The following is a 17645-nucleotide window of genomic DNA, read 5'->3' as shown; positions in this document are numbered from 1 at the left end:
GAGATGACAACCTAGGAAGCTGGGAACTCCCCACTTACTTATGGGGCACTGGGGTCCAGATAGGGCCTTTGTCACTATCATCTCAGCCAAGGACGGGGGTTTGGGGAGTGAAAGGGGCAGGCCAGCATCACCCTGGGCATCCTCAGCCCCACATCGCCATCCCTCCTCAGTGCCCCACATCAGTGACATCTCTCCTCTTACAGCAAAGGCACGTGACGGGAGGCATGGACAAGCTAACTAGAATCCTGGACTACCTGCACCAGGAGGTAAGGCTTGCAGCTCCCCCGGCTCCAGGGACCACACACCATAGCTCTCTGTGGGCACCTTTGGCAGCTACGAGGGACTTGCCCTTCTGAGGGCTGGTGGGCAGTTCTGGTTCACTCTCAGATGGCCTCTGCTAGGATGGGGAAAACAGACTCCCTGGATGGAGACTAGACCCTGGGGGGAAGTCGGGAGGAGCCGGTCTTCTCACCTTTTGATGAAAACGCAAGTCAGGAGCTCTTTACTCTTGGAAAGGATGCTTTTGAGAAAGACTCTGGGGAGGACACAGTTCCTCAGTGGGGTCTTGGGGACACTGCTCTTCCCTGGGGCTCTCAGAGTCTGGGGCAGTACGGAGGGGTCTTGAGAACCGTGGAGGCTTCCCTTTCCAGAGTGACCAGGGTGAGACCTGCACGCTCAGAACCCAGGGGAGCTCCATGGCTCTCAGCTCCCCCTTTGCTTCCTGCAGGGCCAGGGGGAGGGGCATCTTTCCTATCAGAGAGTCCACTGTCCTGCTGGGAAGTTGTCCTGCTTCCCTGTTATACTGTGGTAGTGAGGTGGCCTGCCATCCCTGAGGGACAGTAAAGGACACATTTCTGGAACGGTGCAGCTGGCAGGGCCGGTGGCTTTGGACCGACCCCAGCCAAACATCTCCCAAAGGGGCCTGCGTGTTTAACCAAGGACAGCCCCATCGTGTTCACCCAGATGCCAAACTGGGCTCAAACAAGGGGTTGCAGAGAAGCCCCTGGGCAGCAAGGGTGACCTTGCAAATGCTCATCTCCCCTGTACCCTCCTAGGTCCCCAAAGCATTTGTGAACCTGGTGGATCTCTCTGAGGTTCTGAGGGTCTCTCGCTGGCATCTGAGGACTCGGCTCAGGTAAAAGGGGAAGCGGGATGGGACCAGCACCCACTGAGCAGCTGCCACAAGGGCTGCTCCGTGAGGACCATCCCACGGCTGGAGGCTGAGGGAGAGTCAGTGACGTGCGCGAGATCCACAGCCAGCGGGGGCAGTCACCCCTTCACCGAGTGCTATTCTGGGGACTGCGTTATGGGACGCAATACCCGTCTGGTCAGTGTGGGGCCAGATGCCCCACCCCACCAGGATGATTTGAGAGTTGAAAAAACAGCTTTGGCAAAAAATGTCTGTAAGCCAAGAAGTGTCACCTCTGGAAACTGGAAAGAAAAAAATTTAGCATGAATGGATTTTGTCTTCACAAAACTTGATTCCCATATATTTCTGAAATATTTCATGAAATTTAAACATTCAACCAAATTCATTAGATTTCTGGCTTTGCATCCAGAAAAGTAGTTCATGTGAAAGAGGTCAGGGCAAGGAGAGCTGGAGTTGGGGGCACCTGAAGGAGAAGCAGGGCAGAGAGGAAAGGCTTTCGAAGAGGAAAGTTGTGAAGGAGCCTAGAGCCGGGGAAGGAAGGATTGGAGGTGGGGCCCTGCTGTGGGGAGCGGCGAGGGCAGGTGGCACGTAGCAGATGGAGTGAGAGAGAGCGTGTCCTTGCACCCTTTGCCCACCCTGAGGAAGGGACAGCCTCTGCTTCCCTCCTGCACCCCCCAGGACGCCCCACTTCTCCTTCCCCACTCCCTCAGCACCTCCCAGGCCCTCACCGTCTTCGCTCAGGGGGCAGCCCAAATGGCCCCTACACAGCCACGCTCTCACGTCCAGCTTGCTTTCACCTCCAGCCCCACAGCCGAGCGCTGCAGGCTCTCAGAGGAGACATCGAGGCTGTCCCAGGTTGTGACACAGTGGTCCTATCAGGTGAGCCCACTCTGGGAGGCTGGCTACCAGCTCACAGGGCCAAGCAGGCATGAAGATCAGAAATGGTAGGAACAATTAGGAAGCAAGTTCGTGATACGGGCTTCTCCAGCTGAACTCAGGGCAGAGAGGAACAAAAGAGCTACCGTCAGTTCTCTTCCCGGCGGTGATTCGGTATTTCTGTACCCAGAGTGGGCACTGTAACACTGGTAGGGGAGGAGGTGGGGACACAGCGCTCCCTAAAGCAAAGGATCATGGAGAACTTCACAGATTCTTTCTGAATTGCCTTTGGACACCACCGCAGCGGTACGGCTGCATCTGTGGCCGGTGAGCTTGTTTTGCGCTGGCTGGGCTCAGACCCCAGACTCCAGGCCAAGGGCTCCGGGAGACGTGCACTCCAGTTTGGAGCAGAGACCCAGGGGAGTGTGCCTGGCTCCGTGGAAGCCATCAACCCTATCAGCAAACAGCAGTTCCTACTGACATGTGTTAGCCTGATGCTATTTAAGAAGAAAGTTGTACGTGAAGTTGTATGGCATTTCTCTCTGTCTGGAAATGACATTTTTTGAGTGGTTAATATGGCCCTACAGAACTTAGCCTTTGAAGAGGGCTTGGGGGCCCTGGACATTGCGGGGCTGGCATGTACTCCTTGAGCTCCCAGAGAATGTATTTCAGCTCTATCTCTGGCATCACCTGATACTGGAGCTTCAGAGTACCTAAAACAGCTGATTTAGTTCATCAGGACCCCAAACTGTGAGACAAAAGGGGGCTTCTGAATAACATTTAACTGAGATCAACACACAGTGGGTGATCCTTCCCTGGGAGCTGCTGAGAGGTCCCTAGGGGGGGCACAGGGTAGGCTGTGCCTTGCCCCTGCCCCTGGGTACACATCTCTCTGCCCCCTTCAGGACAGCTGGGAACGTCTCCTGGCCTCCAGCAAGTACAGCGAGCAGGAGTCCTTCACGGTGGTTTTCCAGCCGTTCTTCTACGAGCTGGCCCTGTCACCATTCTTGGTGAGTGACCGTGGCCGAGAGCAGCCGGACCTTCCTCTCCCGGCTCCCACCCTCGCCGCTGCCCCAGCCCAGATGGTCTTCGTGGGGTCCGCGCTGTGCAGTCACAGGCGGCAAGTGATGGAATATTCTCTTCACCTTTCCTGACAATTTCCCCACAGGGTTGGATAGCCTATGAGGCAGGTTCTTAGAGGCAGAGCAGCCCAGAGGTAAAGAGCATGGACTCAAGCTCTGCAGTGGGTCAGCTGTGTGACCTTGGGCAAGTTGTTTGCTCCTCGGTTCCTCATCTGTGAAATCAGGGTCATTATTCATATTCCACCCCTGCAGGGCCATTGTCCGGACCATGTGAGGAACTTGGAGCAGCACCGGGGCTTGGGAAGCCCTCAGCATAGAATTTCCAGGGTGGCACACCACACTCTCACCCTTGCACGCTCTCTACACCTATGCCTGGAAGGGAGGGTAGTTTGAGTGCCCCCCATCCAGTCACTGGGCAAATCTCCTTGCCTCAGCAGGGCCACCCACACCACTGTACTGTGATGGGTCCACATGTGCTCAGCAAGGTCCCTCTGACGCCTCTGAGGCTTCAGCCCCTTGTGTCTGGGACCGTCCCTCCCTCGGGGCCCCTGGCTCCTGTCTGTTGGCATCACTGTGCCCCTTTAGGACTTCAGTGACCTTTACTGGTCGAAGAGGAGGAAAATAGTACCTTCCATGCCCCCTCCTACTCAGACCACAACGAACCCCTTCCCTGTCACCTGCTCCTGCTGCTGATCTACTCAGCATGGACACCCCTAAGATAATGAGGGCAGCCAGATGTTTACTGTGCTCCTGTGGGCCCTCGCCTCTGAGCCCTGGCGCCAGACACTGAGCTCCTGATGGGGCTGTGGCTGGGAGAGAGCCTGGACAGGTCAGGCCCACCCCGTCTGCAGGGAGGACACCGAAGTGCACGGCAGAGCCTCCCCCTCCTTGGAGGCATGCAGGGGTTCTTATCTGCTTCTCTTTCAGAGGCAGCGGCCACTTGAGGATCCCACCACCCTCGCCTTGAGCCTCTGGAACAGTATGGTGAGTGGCCCAGGGTCCGGGAGGCTGCTGTGCCAGCCTGGACATTTGGCCAGCAGAAAGAAGGACAGGGCCTCCACCACCACACCCTCTCCTCAGACAGAGGGGCTGTAGGATGCCAGCAGGGTCCCAGGATAATGATTCTGGGCCACCAGGGATCCTGCCCACACTCAGTGGCAGCCCTGCTCTGACCACCTGGGAGTCTGACCTCCTCATCCCCCCATGAGGGGGCTCTCTGAACCCCCCACCCTCCTGACAGCAGGGATGTTTCCTCAGAACCTGTGTTTTCACCTGGAGCAGCCACTAGGGCTTGGCTCCCACGGTGCCTCCCTTCACTGAACACTCATATGCCCTTGGACGGGGAGTTCCAGAGGCCCAGGGTGGTGCCTGGGGACAAGCATGGACTTCAGAGTGATGGAGATCTGAGATCAAATCCTAATTCCACCTCCCACAAGCTGTGTGAATTTAGGGTCTCAGCTGCCTTGCTGCAAACCCCAGACCATAAGCCCTGACCCAGTCCATGTCCGGTGTGAGGTTCACTCCTGGCCTGTAGTGAGTACTCAGCAGCCTTACTGTGACTGACAGGCTTTCCCCATCCCTCAGAGGTCCCCCGGGGCTACGTGGGCTGAGTCAGAGGATGGAATGTAGTGTCAAAGCTTGGAACCTGTCCAGGGCACCAGAGACCTGATTTTGCCATGCATTTTTTTCCCATCCTGGCTGTCCTATTTTTAGAATTTCAGTGATAGAAACTTGGTTGCCCTCTTCCTGGATTACTATATTTGATCTCCCCCTCCTCTACTAATGTGCTATGCTGAGCACCATGAGCAGCTGCACTCAGCACGCATCAGCAGTAAGACAGAGGGGAGGGATCTGTGTCAATGGAATCCCTGTCCTTTGGAGAAGATATTTGACTTCTCTGAACAAGGACCCTGACCCTGGGGCAGGATATTGCCCCCTGAAAACCACTTTGCTGCTGATCTCCAGGGAAGGGCTGAGACCGGGAATCTGACCCTTCCTGTAGGCGCCGCCCTCCCTCTGCCCTTTCTCTGGGGGAGAGGGACTGCTTATCCCAGCTCAGCCAGACCTCTCTCCTCCTCCTCCATCACCTTTCTCCCAGGCAATAAACCGGTACCTACAATGTGCCCTGCCCTATGCTGGGTCCAAGGAAAACACAGGAGACACCAAATGGCCTTTTCCCTCACCGAGCTCAGGGCGTAGCTGGAAGGGTCAGGTAACCCAAAGGAACAAGGGGAAACTTGCACGCAGCTGCCAGTGTTGGAAGGACCGGGAGAGCCCCAGCAGGACGGGATTGGCACTGGCTTGGTGGGATGTATGGGAGGAGGTGAGGGTGGCATTCCCAGGCAAGAGGACCTCAGCGAGCAAAGGGCATGGCAAAAAGGAGGACCCGATTGCATTAGCAAGGGGCAGTGGATGCTGGGCTGATAGGAGAGGAAGTGAGGGGATAAGGAGACCCCAAGAACAGGGGAGGCACCCTGCGTGCCAGAGGCTGGAGACGGCAGATCCTGGGAAAAGGCCCCCCTTCCTCCATCCTGCTGCTTGTCAATTATCACCGTGGCACTGGCAGCAGTGAAACAGCCTTTGCTGAGGCGGAGTGTCATGCTGTATAGACAGGCATGCAGCACATAGTGTGTTACAGCCACCTTGAAGGTGAGGATGGGAGGATCAGGGGCACAGAGGGGACAGGCAGGACACAGGAGGGGTCACCAGAGCTCAGAGGAGCAGGGGGCAGCTTTTCTGAATGGGCAGTTACCCCACTCTCTCCAGACCTGTCCTAACAACCACCAGTCATTTCCCAGCGAGGGTCCTCGAGGTTCCTGCAGCAGGGCTGCAAGGAGGGAGGGGACCCAGCCATCTGTCCCGGCTCCCTCATGGGGCAAGTGCTAGGCCATCCCATGGTTCCCAGAGTGGGCCACATGGATGGCCCCTGCAGGCACCAGTTAGTCCGTGAGAAAAATAGGAACATAACAGGTTGGGGCAAAGGGCACTGGGTAAGGAGCCAGGAACAGGGTCTGCTTCCAGCTGTTACTCTAGTTGTCTCTCGAGGTGACTTGCGTGGCTTTTCTGGGCCTCCATTTTCTCTGCTTGCCAAAGGGGCATGATGACCTTAGAAAAGGTTAGAGGGCCATGGGAAAGCATTGGAAGGGTTCAGCCTCTTGGGGACACAGCAAGGCCAGGAGTCTCTCGGCCGCCACCTCCTTGAGTCCCTGCTGTGATGGGCTTAACCGAGACCGCAGAGGTAAAAGCCATGCCCAGATTCACAGATACACAGAGCCCTGAATGAGGGTCACCGTCATGCATGGGGAGCCAAGAGGGGCCAGCAGAATCGCTGTGACCACAGGGGCCTAAGTTACATCACTTGCGTCCTGCACCACGCCCCAGTACACAATAGTGGGAGCTGTGCAGGGCCACTGCAGCATCTGCTGCCCCTGACCAAGCCCTGGGGTATGTGTGAGCTCTGAGGGCCTCGGAAAGAAAACCATGGCCTGCCCACAGTGGTTGTGAGCGACCCTGCTTGTGAAACACCCAGAACCATCCCAGCAGAAGAAGCCCCTTGCCCAAAGCTGAGCTCCTGCTGCAGAGCAGAGGAGGGCTCTGTTTGGGGCAGAATTCCTTTCCCAGGCCCTCTCTGCCTCCTCCTCAATAACTTCTGACAATTCTTACACAACAGTAGTTTTGAAGAGACCTGCCTTTGGAGATCTCAATGCCCAGATTGGCCTAGCAGCCGGTGACCCCCACCTTATGCCAGGCCGTGACATAAGGTCCTGGGGCTGCAGGCAGGTGGGACTGTTCAGCAAGCAGTCACGGGTGAGTGGGAACTCTCCTCGGAGAGCCTAAGGTCAGATCCCCACAATTTCAGGGCAGCCAGAGGCTGTGCAGAGGCCATGTGAGCAAAGGACCAGGAAGTGGAGAAAGTGCACACAGAGCAGCCTGGGGCCTGCGAGGCCGCGCCTCCGTGCAGCACAGAGTGGCAGGGGGAGGGGCCCACGAGGGGGTCATTTGAGGAGGGCGTGTGTGTTCTCCTCCCACTCTGAGGACGGAGCAGGGTAGAGGGCCAGAGCAGGTGTAAGGGAAGTAGCTGACTAATAGGGACATTTAGGACAAGGTTCCTAATGGAAGTTTACTGAGAAAACCTATGAATTTTCCTTTTTTGAGGTCCTTTAAAAAGCAGGCTCTGCTATATCCATTCTACCAGAATCATTAGGATGTGTGGGTCTCTTAGTGTTTCTCTCCAGACTTTATTACTGAGGACATTCTTGGAAGATCAGAGAAGAGAAGGCAGCCAGACTGGCCCTGGGCTGCTGACCCAGGCCCCCTGAATGCCCGCTTTCAGAACAGCCCTGGACAATCTGGGTGCAAGCTCCCGTTTCTAGGAGTGTCCACGTCACAATAAAACTGAAAGAAGGTGGGGACCCAGTTGCTCCTCCAGCCTTTGAACTAAAAGATGACACTCCTTCTCCAAAAGGTTAATTGCGCCCTATTATCTGAGTCTGTCCACTTGAGAGAAGAGCGGATCCTAAGAAGGGTTAAAGTTCTTTCCTCGCTGCTTCTGCTTGGCACACGTGCTGGGATAAGATACTGCTGAAGAATCTAAAATCCTCACGGAGGCTGGCAGGGCCCATGCCTGAGCCGCACAGGGCACTCCATCCCGCAGCCTGCTGCTCTTGTGTCCCCTGTCAAGGTCCTTGGAAGGGGAGGTGAAGGACAAAGTTACCACAGGAGCCCAGCACCTGTGGGCAGCAGGGCTGACAGTGAACATGAGGTCCCCAAACAGTAGAAAATAGCACATGTAAAGGAAACCTGCCATCTTTCAAAGCCACTGAATTTTTAAGTGTTGACATATGTATAAGTGAACACTTAAAAATCAACTTTAAAAAAATCCCTTCCCCATCTCATTCTTCAGCTGCCTTCATTTTCCTCTCATGCAGTGGGCTTCATCTGGAGCATGCGTCAGAATCCCCTGGAGGACTTGTTAAAATGCAGAGCGCTGGCCCCCACTCCCCAGCTTCTGACTCAGTAGGTGGAGGACGGGCCTGGAAATGAGCATTTCTCATGTGTCCCCAGGTGACACTGATGCTGCTAGCTCAGGGTCCCACTCCGAGAAACGCTGGACTAATGACTCTTTCTTGGTGGCACCCCAGGATGCTTCTACCTGTGCAAGACTTTCCTAAAGATCACCTTCTTTTCTAGATGGAGCCAGCAGGACAGAAAGGTGAACCATTTAGTGCAAAAGAGAGCAGGCTGGTGAAATGTCCCTCTCAGGTAGGCAAGGACTGGGCAGGGGAGAGAATCTCTTGCTGAGTTGGGAAAGAGATGGGGTCCCAAAGAAGTGGGCTTTGCTGTGAAGTCCTATCTGGCTGACACATTAGCCCCATTCGAGTTTTGATGCTGTTCTTCTGATCCTGGCCCAGTTTTGCATACTTAGCACACCTAAGGTTCACATTCCTTTTATTATTTGATGCTAGTCAGATTTTTGGCTTTCTTGGTGAATTGGTAAGTTTTTGTCACTAGGCTGTAAGAATGGTACAGTTCACCCAGTTTACCTCTTTGCCTTGGCTGCCAGGAAGCTTTAAAAAAATTAAGTTCTCTTTTCATGGGAATATATGTACTTTGTTAGCATGAAGCTTGAGTGGAGAGCAAAAGATGCTGACTAGTGCAAATGGGAAATTTCAAAGTACTAATGAGCTCCTTCAGGGAACTAGTGGGCATATGGAGAAGGAAAGCCAAAGAATGATTTTGCATCATTTAAAGGAAGGTATGATGCTTCAAATTTGCCAAAGGCATTGCAGGATAAACCCTGATGATCAAAGGACACAGATTTCTGGGTTATGGTTATAATGCATTGCCTTTCTCTGCAGGAGAAACCCTATCTGTTCACCTACAGGAACAGCAATTACCTGCTCAGGTTGCCAAAACCCCACGAGAAGCTTGAGGTATGCATGGAGAGGTATTGATAAACAGGTGCATGAACCCAGGGTGGACCCCTTCCTGAGTCTTTGGAATCTTCCACGTGGTTCTTTATGTCCTGGAGCCCCCTGGGCAGGCCTGGGGAGGGTGAAGGATCAAGTGTGTGGCTGTCCCTTTGGCCTCTGCCTCTAGAATGGCCTTGGCAACCTGCATCCTGTGGCTTCACTGGTGCTTTGATGTTCTCAGCACTGCCTGCCCCCCCATATTTTTGATGAAAGACAAGATTCTTCAGGCCTTTCCCAAATTTTGACAAGTCCTTTTAAACTCATCTGAGCTCTTAATCTGAAAAGAAAGTTAAGGACAGGCAGAGCAATGTGGTGAAGTCGGAAACCTGGCAGCAGGTCAACTGGAGGGCCTCAGAAGTTGGCCCCCACCTGCAGGGAAGAGATTGGAGGCATTTGCACTACGTTCATCTCAGGAGTGTTTCTCTGATGCTTGCTATCAGGATTAGATAGTGCCCTGCATTCCTCTGAGGAACCAAGGAGCACTTAATAGTTGATGTCCTTGTTCTCAGAGGACTGGAGCACCAATATGGGTTGAGGCCAACTTGGTCCTCATGCCATCCCTGCCTCCCTATTGCATAAGAGAGGGTGAGATTTCCTCCAGGTGGTGGAGGCAGAGTGGAGGGCCTTAGCCCCTGCTGCAAAACCTGAGAGATGCAGTGTGACAGATTCTTGCTCCACCAACATGTCCCACACTTTCTAAGTAATGTCTCAGCAATGAGCACACCTGAGAAGCAGCATGGCCCCTTAAGGTGAGAGCTGGCTCTGAGTTCAAATGCAGACTCTTCCACCCACTGGCTCTGTGTCAGTGCGCAAGGTACTTACCCTCTCTGTGCCTTGTTTTTTTTAAATCTGGGAAATGGTGATAAACACAGTCTTGTCTCACAGTTATTAAATTGCAATCAATTAGTAAATATAAAGCATGTGCATTAGTATCTGGCATGCCACAATTTCCATATAAGTGTTGCTATTATTATCTGTCATCTGATAAGTGGGAGCAGTACTTTCCTGAGGATACATTTACTGACTCCTGTTATGTACCCACTGTGGGGGAGGCCCACAGGACCTGAGGCACCGATGCTGTGACTCCGGCAGTATTTCAGGCGAGGAGGAACAGAGGCCTGGGTGAGGCTGAGTAGACGGGATGAGATTGGAGGCATTTGGAAAGGATGTTGCAGACACTTGGATATGAGTGTTGAAGGAGAGGGGTAAATCGTAAAAGATACTTAGGATTCTATCACAATAGAGGCCCCATGTCTCACCCAATTTCCTCTGTTGCAAGATCCATTTCTCCTCACGTCCCTGTCTCATTTCAGGCTAGGGATGGAGTGGAAGTCAGGTGCCCTGACAAGGATCCCTCTGACACGGTTCCCACCTCAGGTACGTGGCTTGACAAGTGATTTTTAAACTCCTTGAAGGCCTGAAATATCAAAATAAGAGCAACGGTAAGATCACATGGGCTTTCCCACAACCTGAGATTCACCTGGGAGGTTTTTCAAATAGAAATAGCTCTAGAGGTGTATTTGTAAATTCATGCCTGTGTTGGATTATTCTGTAACTAAAATATGATAAAGCCATTCATTATCAGAAAGCATTTATTGAGCATTAGCTGTGTGCCAGGGCATATTCTGCAGAGTGCACAGTATTAGCTGAGGGAGCTGATGTCACTGTCCCTCCCTTTAAGCTTTGCTGAGGTAAATTTGTTCTCCAAAAACAAAACTACCTCTAAGCAGGATGCAAAACTAACCAGTCCCTGCTCCGTGTCAGTGCCTTATGCAGGAAGTGCACAGACACTACAGAGGAGGAAAGCATGCACTCTTATAAATGTGTTATTTTTACTGCTTCTCAGTATTTCCAGAATGACTGTTGCTGGGCCATAAAAATGAGATTTGTGGAATATTTGAGGCAGAGACCTTCCCCAAAAGGGGCTGCCTAAGGGCTGAACCTTTTCGTCCAGATGAGCCAGCCTGGGGGTGATGGCTGTGTGTATGTGGCCATGGAAGGGTCATCTGATGACCCTCACAACTTAAAACAGCCCAGGAGCATTTCTGCAACAGCACGCTAGGTTCCCATGGCTGGTCCTGGAGGGTGACTCATTTGTTCATTGATTTTTTTTTTCACTCATTCATTCGTTTATTAGATGATTGTTGAATGCCTCCTATGTGTCTTCCAAGAATAGAAAATTAAGTTTGAGGATGTAATAGTGCCTAGCAGGAATCTCTCAGGATGGAACTCTTTGCACTTGGGTTGTTTCCTGTTGTTGAGTGTTAGTAGAAAAAGTGTCAACCTGTCCTTCATGCATGTCCTAGTTTTACACACTCAAATTAAGCCAAATGACCAGCAAGTAAGTTAAAAATCCTCTTACCAAAACCTTGGTATACAACTGGTTCTTGTTCTAAGGTGAAGAATAATGGAATAGGTGATAAAGATATCACACATCATGTGCACACATACACCTGCAAATACACATTTAGTCTTTAGACTAAGTACTTGGTGACAACTCATTTCTATTGGTTGGTTTCCTAGCAGAACTTTAGCAGCAGAAACAAATTACTAGCTTCACTTATAGGCACTCCTACAGCAAAAACTCAAAGATATATGTGTATTTGTATACACATAGGTATGGATGTACAGAAAGGGAGAGGGAGAATTTGAAAGTAAAATGATCTCCATTCCCTTTTTAATCTTATCATTCTGAAAAGATGATTTATAAGGCATTTTGCAATCTCTCTAGATTATGTTCCTATCATGACAATGATAACCGAGCAATCCATTAGAGCATATCTCAACATCTAAAAACCAGATAAAATGTGAACCTCTTCTTTACTCCCTGACCCTGAGGATTATTGTGTGTATTGGCACGAGAAGATGTAAGCACAAGGAAATCTCAAGACCCTGACATCTGACATACTTGGTGATAGGAGCCGTCTGAGTAAGCAGATGGATAGATTAGGCCTCCTTGACCTAGCCTAGCACCCATGGAACCACACTCTCACTCTCTCCAACGGGGTGGCAGCGCAGATGAATGCTGGGCCTGCACTCTTGAGTCCCACCTGAAAAGCGCCATTTAGGAAAATAGCCACAGCTCACTGGATCATGAAAAACATTCCTGGGCATGATCTAAGTTGGATATCTTAACCATACTCGTGACTACTGGGGCAGGCAACAGGACTCAGTACAGGGCCGTGTTACTATTTTCCCTTGATAAGTGTTGTATTGCTTGTGAGATCCTTCACTCTTCCGGAGGTCATGTTTGCAATTTCCCATTGAGATGAAGGCATCTGAGGCATACTGTTGAATAACAAAAATTCAACCAAGTAAATTTGAAAGATCTAATTGGCTCTGTTAATCAATAATAGGAATTGGGCAGCACTCCACTCAGCAAGTTAGAAGGGAGCTCTGTTGAGCTGCAGAAAAAGAAAGGTTTTTAAAGATAGAAAGGGAATGGAATAAAGGAAATTATTAAAGAGAACCTACTGTTTTAGGCCGGGTTGCCCTCTTAAGGGGTATGGAAGGGGTCTAAATTTCCGAGTGCTGACCAGGGAATTCCATGTTGACTGGTTAAAGGTTACTTGCTGGGGGACACTGAAACTACAGTTAGGTATTAAGTCTTATTTTGCTGATGTAGGACCATGAACAGGAGTGATTCCATCTTTGGGCCTGTGGTTTGTTTTGTTTTGTTTTGTTTTTAACAGTACTTATAATAACAGGTCATTTTATCTTTATACCCCCAGTGAATAACACAAGGCAGGAGCCCAGTAAGTGTCTGTGGAACTAATCTTAGTTATGGAGTATTTCCAATTCAGCAAATCAACAATTCCCAGGCTTGAAAAAGACCTAGATCAACGAGACCAATGTGCCTTCCATTAAAACAATTTTTCACAAAGACTATCTTATAAAAGAACTGCTTTGCCTTCAGAGTTATTTTCAAAACCTTCGTGGTAGTCTCCTTTTCTAGTGCTTCTCTCATGCCAATGCACAGATACACCTCGCTAACCAAAAGTGATGTTTGCAGTAGCCCTGCCTTCATCCACAGACCATGGCCCCTGGCAGCCTGTGTCACTCCCATTCCATCTGTAGCCCACAGGTGATGTGCCTCTGACATTTGTCTACGGGGCTTTGGGGTGAGATATATAGAGTCAATGGAAGTAACTTTTTATAACCAGTTAGCATTTGGCAGGTAAATAAAGAAAAGTTTCCAGTTTTTTCTCCCTGGTCAGTGAGTGCGTAAGTGAAGTTTCCTGAGTACTATCTCCTATGGGCTTTATAACTTCATAAATACTTGCCTCATTTTATATTATTACTCCCTGGCCCTATCCTGAACATAGATGGGAAAACTAAGAAAAATACATTGGGCCAGGTAGCTGACTTAAGGTTTCCCCAGTGAAGAAAGGAGTAGCATTTTGCAAACAAGAAAGTAGCAATAAGGAGCCAGAGGGAACACGGCTGTTGGCTGTCTCCTCAAGCTGGCTGTCTTGAAGTCCCGCTGCTAATTCTATGCAGAGGGAAAAATTGATAGTATTCGAAAATAAGGGTCCACAAAGCTAATTATATGCCACTGTCACCAACAGTATGAATCAGAGCAGTTCATTCATTTATTTTAAACCATCGATTCCTTTCTTAGTCCCTGATGTCATTTATTTTACCCATTTGACTAAAATGAGCTATTCAAAAGCGAGTATAAAAAAATGGACAAATTGTAGCACTGGGTGATTACCAGGGTTTCATGTCAGCGTGAGCCGACAGCGCCATGTCCAGTGTAGAACCTGATGCTCTTTCTATAGTTACCACCTGCTTCTGCATCTTGTGACTTAATGAGCCTGTGACTAGGAAATACACCCTACAAGGAGTAACAGCCTGCTTGTCCCTAGGCAGGGCCAGCCTACTAAGTTCAAACTCACCCCAAGGCGCTTGGATAAATGAGAACTCCCCTCCCCAAAGTTTCCATCCTTAAAGCTTGAGAGCTGTAAAGTGTCTGATACAGAGCCTCTTACTTAGCCTTTAACTCAACATTGCACATTTCTTGAATTCCTACTATGTGCAAGGCATGAATTTCTTCACGTAAACACACTGAAGCACTTCAAAGGCAGACACCAGGTTCCAACCTTGTGCCAGCAGTTTACCACCACTGCAAATGTCTTTACATAAGTCCCTAAAATCAGAGAGCAAACCGAGTGGGCAGCCCTAATCGGCAACTGAGAGAAAGTTGGCCTTTCAGATCATGGCCACAGGTGGTTTACATCATTGAGTTACTTGAGACAAGCTCTAAGATGTCAAGTCTGCTTCCTGTGTGTTACTTTTCATGCACAATGGGCAGCTCCCCATTCTATAGTCTACATTTTCTGACTGTTCGTGATATTTCACCATAATTTGGGTGGCCTTCCGATAAGAGGCCCCTCTGTAGAAATCTTAATGAGTTAATGATGTAATTATCAACCTCTTTCAAAGTAGTGGACAGTTTGTACCAGATAAAGTTTAGCTAATCAGCTCACATAAATTTAATCTTATCTCTAAATAGTTCTTTCTCCAAGGAGAGCAATTGCTAAAGTGCTTTGCTGTGTTTCCAGGCTGTGTCTTTGTCATATGTGCTGATATTAACAAAGCTCAAATCAAGGTCTATGCAATATTAAACCAATGGGCTCTATTTTAATACAATCCCAGATGAGTCAAACGCCTCCCATGCAGGCTTGGCTCACTTGGTTTATCATCTCTTGCAGGGAATCCTTCAGGATGACCGATAAGGGAACCTCAACCCCACCCCAAATCAATCTACCATCACATATACACACACACACACGGATGTAGACGTGCATGCATGCATGTATATCTGTGTTTTCCTTTCTGTCTGCTACAAATTTAGGAGACAGGAATGGCCAGTTTCAACTGCCTCTTTACAAACTGTAATGTTCTTTTGAAGCAAATCTATCCATCTCATCCACATCTTACTGGCCCCAAAGATTCTCTCTACCCTTTGCACCAAGGCAAGTGTTCATAGAACTCACTGTATTACACATTATGGTAACAAAAATGTGGTGATTGGCTGTCATCACCAGGAGCTAAAATAAACCCTCTAGAGTTGAGGGGAGGAGGTCTTATTTTCTGTTTTGTTGCTTTTTTTACTCATAGCCTGATTTCTTGGAGAAGAGGTCATTTTTAAGTTCTCAGGCGCAGCCCTGTGGATGTGTGCTAATGTGTGCAGCTGGCTTTGTGATTTGCTATTGTTCTAACCACATATCCTTGGGCCCACCCCAGACCTACTAAAGCAGAAACTCTGAGGGTGGGGGCCAACCATCTGTGTTTTATCAAGCTCTCCAAATGATCCTGATGCATGCCCAAATTGGAGGACTACTAATCTATGCATTTTGCATGCACACATTCACAACTATGAATGTCTTCGCTCGCATGCTATCATAAGAAGGGGCAGGGACTTTTACTTTTCCAATGAGAGCAAATCCTCAGTGAGAATGGTGGTTCTGCATCTGCAGAGAGCATGGAAGTCAGGTAGACAAGATATCTCCATGGAAGGAGCCAGGACCTAGAGATCCCTCTGGGCACTGCTCCCTCTGTGGAGGAACAGGCTCCCCACACAGGAAGGACCACGACTCGGATGTTGACGGGTGAGGTGAACTATAAATAGTCCAACTGGGTTGAAAGCATCTTGTCCTTTCTGTTTCACTGCAAGTTTTAGTGAGTGACTTGGCAGAGAAGGATTGTCAAGAAAGCGTCCTTGCAGACAAGTTTCCCTTGATTCAACATAAACAATGGCCCACGGAGATGGTGGGCTTCTTCGCCCCTGGAGTAGTGGGCCACCCCCTGGCATAAACTATCTTAGACCTCTTCCAAGGCGTAAAAGCTTTTGACAATGTAGTGCCACATGGCACGACTGAGGACAGTGGAAGGCACACCTGAAGGGAAGACGACACTGTGGCAAAGTTGGGGTGGCTCTGGGAGCAAGGTGCTCTGGCGGGGGTGGGAGATATTAGGGGGCTGGGAGGCAAGCCTGTGTTTTGAAGGGACAGAGCTACATTTGGCATAAGGGATTTTAGGTGTTGTCCTAAAAATGCACCTGAATCCATGTCATGTGTGTACAGGGTGATGGGGTGGATAGACTACAGACATATGTATGCAAGCAGTTGTTTGTGTATAGCAATATTCATGTTGCCGTCCTACACTGTTAGCCAGGCCTGTGGCCCTAACCTACCTTTCCAACATTATTTTTTGTTTGTTTGTCCCTCTTTGATCCTTCACTTAAGCCAAACTATACAAGTATGTAATCTTCACAGACATCAGACACTTCGCCCCACTGCATCTGCCCTATGCTTTTCTCTCTGTCACCATGCTTGTTCTCCCCCATTCTTATTTCACCACATACTGAGTTCAGATGACCTTCTCCATGAAGACTGCTCTGAACCACCCACCACACCGTCCCCCCACCCCAGGGGTAAATCCTCCAGCTCCAGAACCTCCCATCGGCTTATCCCCCTCATAGTGTTTATATGCCTGAGTTATTAAGCCTATGGGTGTTTCTCATTTCCTCCTTAGCCTGTGAGCTTCTTGAGGGCACTCACCATCTCTGATCACTGTGTAGACCTCAGAGCATGCAGCCACTGTTCGGTGGCCAATACGTTTGTCATATGAGTAAACAGCTGTGTGGTAGGTGCTTAAACTACAGAGATGACCAAACAGAGGCAGGCTGGGAAAACACTTTGATGGTTCCTCAGAAAGTTAAACATAAGTTTATCCATCATATGACCCACCAATTCTACTCAGTCAGCACATACACAAAATAACTGGAAACAGGCATTTGAATACATACTTGTACAGGAATGTTCATAGCACTACTCACAGTAGCAAAAGATGGAAATAATCCAAATGTCCATCAGCAGATGAATGGATAAACAAAATTGGTATGGCCATACAGCAGAATATTATTCTGCCATAAAAAGGAATGAAATATGGCCGGTGCCGCAACATGGGTGAACCCTGAAAACATGCAAAGTGGAAGAAGCCAGACACAAAAGTTCCCATGTTGTGTGATTGCATATATAGGAAATATCTGGAATAGGTAAACTTATAGACAGAAAGCAGATTACTGGTTATCAGGGCCGGGGGGAGTGGGGAGGGACTGCTTAATGGGTATGGGTCTCCTCTGAGGTCAGTGAGAATGTTTTGGAGCTAGACAGAGGTCATGGCTGTGCAGCACTGCAAATATACTAAATGCCACTGAAGTGTTGACTTTAAAAATGGTTAATTTCATGTTATGTGAATTTTATTGATTTTAAAAACAGGATGATATATTTTATCCCAGATATCAGCAGATCCTAGAATAGATTAAGTATTGGCTGCATCTCCACCAATATTCCTTCCTTACCCCCTGATCCCATTGCCTGGGGCTATTTCCTGCCCTGAGGGGAACTGCTCACCTTGTGGCATCAGCAGCCACCTGCAGACTCACCTCTGAGCTTCTCCGCCTTCCAGGTGCCCAGGGTAGAGACTGGCCAGCAGGCTCTAGGCTGCTACTGCTGAGCTGGGTAAGGGCAGCATTTTAATGTTTGTCCAAGAGGAATT

At 49.6% G+C, this 17645-nt stretch overlaps 1 protein-coding gene across 2 annotated transcripts in view; it reads left to right on the top strand.

Moving 5' to 3' along the window:
* The window catches only part of PLB1 (phospholipase B1), a 115012-nt gene that overhangs the window by 32556 nt on the left and 64811 nt on the right, over nt 1-17645 (top strand). For both annotated transcript variants that reach the window (XM_073214923.1, XM_073214930.1), the window contains exons 10-17: nt 204-266; nt 1056-1135; nt 1954-2029; nt 2932-3036; nt 4036-4092; nt 8299-8370; nt 8967-9041; nt 10394-10457. In XM_073214923.1, the coding sequence (XP_073071024.1) occupies nt 204-266; nt 1056-1135; nt 1954-2029; nt 2932-3036; nt 4036-4092; nt 8299-8370; nt 8967-9041; nt 10394-10457 (592 nt within the window). The remainder of the gene's footprint in view (nt 1-203; nt 267-1055; nt 1136-1953; nt 2030-2931; nt 3037-4035; nt 4093-8298; nt 8371-8966; nt 9042-10393; nt 10458-17645) is intronic.

This window comes from Manis javanica, chromosome 1 (assembly GCF_040802235.1).
Source record: "Manis javanica isolate MJ-LG chromosome 1, MJ_LKY, whole genome shotgun sequence".
In the NCBI taxonomy this organism is placed as follows: domain Eukaryota; kingdom Metazoa; phylum Chordata; class Mammalia; order Pholidota; family Manidae; genus Manis; species Manis javanica.
Note: the sequence above shows the minus strand (reverse complement) of the source record. Positions and strands in the feature narration are given on the sequence as shown.